Genomic DNA, 7,484 nt, shown 5'->3' with positions numbered 1-7,484 from the left:
TTATTAAACTGTAAGAGAAAATAAATGTGAAGCTCAAGACCGTGTAAAATGCATGTTACTGTTGCAGAACTTTGACCACACAAAGTAAACCTCATTTGGGTGCTCAGAGTTCAAAACTGACCGGAAGTGAGTTTGAACGACCGAGTGTCACATGACTGAGCTCTGCCGTGAAAGGGTAATTTCAAACAGTAAAACTCTAAACACATCAAAGTGAAACAAAAACCTACTTACCTGAGGTTGCTGCACTTTTAAACGGCCAAGTGTTCACAACAAGAGGTAACGATGCTTGTCCGAGGGAAAACGAAAAAGAGGAAATTAAAAAGAACGAAAGAAACATTTTCGTTCYGCGGGTTTACGGACGCTACGGAAAGACGCGATCTCGTAATAAATAAAGCTATTTCATAATTTAAAAAGCTCGTGGAAGTCTTAGCGGACAGAAAAAAAACCTAGAGGTTTAAATTTGAATGGCTTCTGAGTTCACAGTTTTGACTTCCTTGTTGTGTCACGTGATAAGTGGGCGGGTCCGTCCTTAAAGCGACAGTACACAGACAAAACAGTTACCTTCATTAATTATTGGGCAAGTGTTAAAGTACATAAAGAAAATTATCCTACAAATGCTGTGCTACAACCTTGTCAAAAAAAATAAAAAAAGAGAATTAATAGTTTTGGATGTATTATAAATGAAGAGATAAGTAGGTTAGGAATAAATCATTATTTAATTAGTCCTGTGGTGAATTTTCCTGATAGTCCACCTTGGTTAAGTGGAAAACCTGAAGTTGATTTAAGATTATTGGGAAAAGGCAGACAAAAAAAATAAAAATAAAAAAAAAAAGAGGTGGAAAGGTATATAAATAAAGAATATGCGGAATATTTACAAGCATATACTGATGCTTCTAAAGTATTAAATGATAAAATTGGAATTGCATTTATAGTTCCAGACTTAAATACTATGAAAAATAAAAGAATAACAGATAAATTGACAGTCCATACAGGTGAGTTAATGGCTATATTAATGGCTCTAGAATGGAGTGASGAAACGAGAAAGAAGGAGATATTGATTTGTTCAGATTCAAGTAGTGCTTTAATAAGTATTTTAGAACAGAATTCAGAAGYGAGACAAKATATCATATTGAATATTATTCAGTCAATTTTTAGAATTAAAAAACATGGATCCAGGGTAAAGTTAATTTGGATTCCTGCTCATGTAGGAATGGTAGGAAATGAGTTGGCGGACAAATTTTGTAAGAGTGCAGCAAAAAGGAATAGTGTTGAGGTAAATTTCAAAATTAGCCAAAATGAGATCAAAAGTATAAGTAAAATATATATTAAAAAAAATGGCAGGAATTATGGGATAGAGAAGGAAAAGCAAGATTTTTTATAGCATTCAAAAAAAAGTAGGGGAATGTAGGGAAGGTAAAAGGAATAAAAAAGAAGAGGATGTTATWTCCAGATTAACGTTTGGGAATACAGGGCTAAATAGTACTTTGAAAATAATTAATAAACATCGTACAGGTTTTTGTAGTTATTGTGGAGAGTCAGAAACAGTGCAGCACATTTTTCTAGAATGTAATAAATATAGTCAGGAAAGAGAGGTGTTAATCAGAGAGTTAAATAGAAATAAATAGAATTTAGATATTAAAAATTTGTTGCAAAAATCATCTGAGGATATAGTATTTAACAGCATTTTTAGTTTTCTTAGGCAGTCAGGTATTATGGGAAGATWATAGTGTTAGGTCATCTAATCTATACTCCAGTCTGGAAGGTGGCGGTAATGCACCTATAAGTTGTTTGCCAACCGCCATAAATCAAAGTGAAGAAGAAGAAGAAAACAGTTACCTTGCTAGCAGAAGTTTGGTATTGTTGGATAACCTGCCAGCAGGCTGGAGAGGAGAAAAAATGGTAATAATTCAGCCTCTGCTTGTATCTGTTTGTAACAATGATAAATAATAATGAAAAAKGATGTTATTTTTTTCAATTGCCTTCAAATGCACTTGTGTTAAATTAGCTTAAAGGACATGTTTAGCTAACTTAAATTAGTATGGACATGCCCTGCTTTCTCCCAAAAATTCTAAAAGATTCACAAGCTCTATAAAAAAAAACTAAGAGTATTGATTTTCCATTGAACCTCGATTTAATTAAAATCAGTAACACAAATTAATTTCCATTATTATGTGTAAACAGCCCAGTCCAGGACTGCCAAGGTTGTTCAGAAGTCACCAACCAGGTGTTCAACAGTTTTTCTTTATCCAGTATTATGCAAGTTATTTACCATCTGCCATCACTTTATTATAACTGTGCCCAAAAAACTGGAGTTCACTTTGTAGTTTGTTTGTGGTCATTAGTATATTTTGTTTTCAATAATTAAAGTGAGGGTTCGCAGCATGCATGTAGCCATGTTTGGTCTGTAATTAAGACTTAGTTATTTTTATTTATTTATGGCCTGACTTGGTGTTTGTGATACTAATTAAGTGGCTTGGTCATGTCTCACTTTTCTTTTTCTTTTTTTTTCTTTTCTTTTTTGGCCTGGATTACTGAKTTTTACTTTTGTGAACTAACACCCTGTCCTAAGTCTCTATGGGGAGTTTTTAATCTAAAAAGAAAAATAAAAAACGACTACTTAACAAGGCAACATGTCTAATGCCACCATTTGCGGTGCTTAGCTGTTGTCAGACTTGWCCCTGCTGTTATACTAACTTATTAAACTAATAACATCCAGTTTTGCATGCATATAGTGTGGATTTGTGATTTATTTATTTTATTKTATTTTTTGTGGTTGGACTCATTATTTACAGCAGGATGCTCAAACCTGACCACTTAAAGGGAGGAAGCAGGAACCTGTCTGTGCTTCTGGYCGCTTGGGATCTTGGTGACTCCTCTCAAGGGTGTAATTTGCTTTGGAGACRGCAGGAAACCAAAGTAAGTATTTGCTGCATGTGCTTTTGTAGATGTTCGATGGACTGTTTGTTCTTGGCAAATGTCAACTCGCTGACTAAGCTGCCCTTGTTGTTTGCTGCTGCACAAATCATTTTAGGCTTTTTTTCTGCTGTTTTGATGCTTCAGTGTTTTTCGGTTTGTTAGTGTTATAAATGTGTTGAATTCTTTATGACTTTTTCCAAATATTCGTTTATATAACATATAGTGCATATTGTCTTTTATCACCTTGATGAAGCTGCTGTATGTATCAGCTAGTTCTTATTCATTTGAAAACATATTTAGGAATTTAAGTTAGCTGTTTTAACAGTTTTTTTGTTAGATAAGGTATTATGCTTTATTGCTTTACATAAGAACAAACAGGAATTTAAAAAAAAAATTCACCTGAAGGCAATCTAAAATCTAGATGTTTTGTTTCTGCTTATTTGTGTACTTTGTTAATGAGGAGCATGCTGATCTTATGAACATAAAGTATGTGTAGTCAGATTCTTATTTTTATGTGGTTTAATGTTTCAAAAGGGATGTAAACAAATGCAATGCAAACAGCTTGTCCCTTACTTTGTCGATTTTATTGATACTTGGGGTAATGCTTATTGCTTTTAATGCTCATTTGCTCACAGACRTGCATAGTCATTGTTGCAGTAGAAAGACCGCTCCCTGTGTTATTTAAAGTAATTAAAAATGGCTATAGTTGAGTTTTTTTTTGCTTTCCAAAGTTTTTAACTTAAAATAATTTTGCAGATGTGTGCCTTGGAACAGAAGAGTTGAATTCAGAGCAAACCACATACCACAACATCAGCATGTCAGTAGTTGTACAGTACATATTTACAGTACCTTCAGCTCACAAGCAAATTGTGCGTTCTTCATGAATTCTGTCTGAATTGTCCTACATTAAACACTACATTAAAAGCTTATATCTCTCTTTAAATCATTTGGCATTGCAAAGCATATATAAGGAAAATAAAAGTCTGCAAAACATAAAAAAAAATGTGTGTTAGAGTTAGGGCAGGACTGTTAGGATGAGATATGGACAGTTTACTTTCAAGCGAAATATTTTCATTTTCAAGCACTAGATCACATAACTGTTACAAACTAAGAGGGTTTGTGAGTAGCTCAATGAAAAGAGAGAAAAGCTAAACATAAAACACAGAGGTCAGATAGTTGGACATCTTGCTTACTTCCTATTGTGCCAGAGATTGAATCTCCTATCTGTTGAATTGAGTGATGTGAGAACCACCTGGAAGGAAGAGCATCTCAGCGGCGCTTCATCGGCTCGACGTTAATGGTTGAATGACCAAATGGAAGGTTCTCAGTGGGCATGTGTCAACCTTGGAATTGACAAACTACCTGTAAAAGCCAGAAAAAAGGCCTGAAAGTGTTCGCTGTCTGTTTGCACGTAGGCTCTCTTGCTGTTTCTCAGTGGAACATAAAGWCTGAACTCTTAAGCAGCGCAAAAGTAATTTGCTTCGATGGGTCAAGCTCCAAAATGACAGGGACGTCAGAGTAACTTGGGCTTGTAAGGACAGAGTTAGGTTAACATGCAGCAACATTATGTGCCTAAAACTGAGGTAATCCTGTCGCCTAAATGTGCTAAATGACAAGGATTTTCAATCACTTTTTTTTCCTTTGGCCAGAGAGTGAGTTTAGTTATGTTCTGTGTATCATCGCCTCTCCATCCAAGCCCGACGGGCCCTGTACAGGGCCAGCAGATGGTGTCATTCATTGTTGTTTGCTAAAGTAGGTGTAAAAGTTATTTTTCCCAAATTTTTTCTACGTCTAAGACAAAAGCTGTCTTTAATGTTTTTAAAACGAGTTGCCAAATTATTTTAGGATAAATATTTATGATTTTAGAGCTATATAAACATTTGTAAGTTATTTGAACCGTCGCGGACCGTTTCAGCATCAGGAAGTTCTCCGCATCTGTTGCTGTGCAAGTTTTGGTTCCGTACGCCTCATTTTGGTATCTTTGAAAAGACGAAGCTCACAGGAATTCAGGGATATATCTTGGCACTGTGTTACTCTTTGTTTGGTGACGTGAAGTTTGTGCGTAACCGTGAGTATAAATAACAGCCCTCATGCGTAAAACGTCGAGGCAGAGTTACGTTCCATTCAGTGATTTCATGGCATGCACAATGGTAGATTTTGATGATGCACAGTGTAAATGTAAAAAGAAAAGGTTATGTCGTATGCAGAATGAGTCCTACAATAGAAATTAAGACTTTTATTAGACCAAATTCTCTTATAAAGTAAAAAAAAAAAACCCAACCTTTGGCACAGTTTTGAGTACATTTGGCTAAATTGTGCCAAAATGCCATTTCCGCCTGGCATACTGCTCACTTAAACCTTTGTGAAATGAATATAATTCAACTTATTCAGTCCTGCTTTGCTACAATTTTTCTCAAGATGTAGATGTTTAAAATATAAGGGCATTCCTGGGTTTTCACAAGAATTTTTTATTGTGTTTTGCACTGTTGATTTAAAAAAAATCTAGGCGAGGCTAAAAAAAATTACAAATTCTCTTTATTTAATCACAAATAACTCAGGCACAGTAAGAGTTGCAATAGTGGTTTCACTTAAGAAATTATCTTTAAGATCTTACCTTTACAGAGGTACCAAGAGTTAGCCATAACTTAGACCTTATAACTGTGGAGCTATTCTTGCTTTATTTTGCTGTGTATTTTAAGGGCGGAAATTACCTCTAAAACCCCTTAGGGCTTAGCAGGTCAGTAACGTCTGCACCATCTGAGAAGCTCCAGAAAATACAGGTGGTTGGCTCTACAACTCCCTGGATTATTGAGTACCTGACAGACAGATCACAGTTTGTACGACTGAAGAGTTGTGGGTTTGAACAGGTGGTCAGAACAGCTGCATACCGGGGCATCGACATTTCACCATTTCTTTTATTTTTTCCTTTAAACCTCAGCCTTTCAATAAAACTCCGAGTACTTTCATCAGCAGAATTTTTAAGGTTATGCAGCTCGAGAGGCTGAGTACTGGGAACCGGTGGATGGTGTTGTGGTGTGATCACTACATTTTGAACATGAACAAGATATAAGTGCAGACTTTTGATTTTTTTAAGGTGTAAACAGCACATTTTGATGTTTGAAGGTGTGGAAATAAGCCAAAAAAAAAAAAACTGTTGAAGTTGACCTGAATAACATAAAGTACTAGAAATGCATTAGTAAGTCTGTTTATAAAAAAAAAAGGGGCATGGCAGGCTCAAAAAGCAAGTTTAGGGTCTCTGGTTCTTTGCAGCATGATGTTGCATATCTTCTCCCAATCTGTGTTAAAGAGTGCAATTTTCTTTCCAACAATTTGTCGGAGCAGCATCATCACAGCCTGTGACTTAAAGAAACTGAACTGTGTTAAGGACTGATACTGAGTCCGTTTGAGCTGATTGTGGAGAGAAGAAACCTTCACAAGCTACTAAACATAATAAATGAGACTGCGTGGCGTCTACACAACATACTGATTAAACAATGAGTCTGGTTTGAACCTCCCTCAGTTACCTCAATAGGGACTGATGCAAAGGTCATTCCTCTCTGCAGGAGCGTTTTACCATGGATCCCTATGCCAAAGGATTCTGCATCATTAGAAAGTAATGCAGTAACTTTCTAACATTTTGTTTGTTTTTTTAAAACTCCCCCCCCTTTTTTTTTGAAAAACACAACACATTTCAAATAAGTAATTTGTATTGAGATTATAAGAGCATTACATAATTTTTTTCTGTGTCACTACTTTCAACAAAAATGCTTGCCTAAATTTGTACTTAAATTTGTATTAATGGATGTTGAGTAGGCTGGAGTGTACCTATTTATTATGATTTCATTGATCTTATTGTTTTAGCTTGAAAAATGTATTTAAACAAAAGTGTTCTACATATTTTTTTCAATGTATAGCTTCAGTTTGTAACTTTCAGGGGGTTTTATCATACTTTATTTCTCTGTGATCAAAATGCTGGCAGGTGTATAGCAGTGTAGTTGTCACTGTTGCCTCAGAGAAAGATTTTTTTGGTTACAAATCTTCGCTACATTGGGTTTTCTGTATACACGTGAGCTTTCTTTGCACAGCTCAGCACCAAATCATGCGCGTTAGAATCATTTGCGATAGTACGTGTTAGTGTGTGTGCATGGGTATTTATCTTGCGTCTCTGTGTTGGCTCTGGGTTGAACTGACAGCCTGTCCCAGGGTGTACCCGGTCGCCTAGCCTGTTAACTCCTGGGAAAGCTTCCAGTCCCCTAACACCCCCCTTCTCTCCTAGCCCTTGTGACCCTGAACATGACAGAGCGGATACAGAAAATGGATGGATGGATGCTGGCTTGCATGTATGGAAACAGCAAAATCATATACTTTATAAAACATGGGATAGTGTGTAGTTACGGATATTATAATTTATTTCTCTGTTTTTATTCTACGTGGTGTCAAAATAAAACCAATCAATTGTCTTTAGTATTATAGAGTTCAAGAAAAGAAATACGGCATATTTTGTAAAACTGTTGTTTTTCTACACACACACACACACACACACACACACACACACACACACACACACA

The 7,484-nt window shown here is 35.8% G+C and overlaps 2 protein-coding genes across 3 annotated transcripts in view; one reads left to right on the top strand and one right to left on the bottom strand.

Annotated features, from left to right (window-relative positions):
* aga (aspartylglucosaminidase) overlaps positions 1–586 on the bottom strand; it is a 17,689-nt gene extending 17,103 nt beyond the window's left edge. The window contains exon 1 of one of the 2 annotated variants that reach the window (XM_014001978.1): positions 232–586. In XM_014001978.1, coding sequence (XP_013857432.1) covers positions 232–337 — 106 coding nt within the window. In that variant the 5' untranslated portion in view covers positions 338–586. The remainder of the gene's footprint in view (positions 1–231) is intronic. The other variant, XM_014001979.1, reaches the window with a different exon arrangement.
* Positions 587–1,826: 1,240 nt separating this feature from the next.
* si:dkey-237h12.3 (teneurin-3) overlaps positions 1,827–7,484 on the top strand; it is a gene marked incomplete in the record, with an annotated part of 271,624 nt that continues 265,966 nt past the window's right edge. Inside the window, 2 exon segments of the mRNA XM_014001975.1 lie at positions 1,827–1,899; positions 2,793–2,916.

Source organism: Austrofundulus limnaeus, unplaced genomic scaffold (genome assembly GCF_001266775.1).
Source record: "Austrofundulus limnaeus strain Quisiro unplaced genomic scaffold, Austrofundulus_limnaeus-1.0 Scaffold11, whole genome shotgun sequence".
Lineage (NCBI taxonomy): Eukaryota > Metazoa > Chordata > Actinopteri > Cyprinodontiformes > Rivulidae > Austrofundulus > Austrofundulus limnaeus.
The sequence above is the reverse complement of the archived record's forward strand: the minus strand, read 5'-3'. Positions and strand labels throughout refer to the sequence as shown.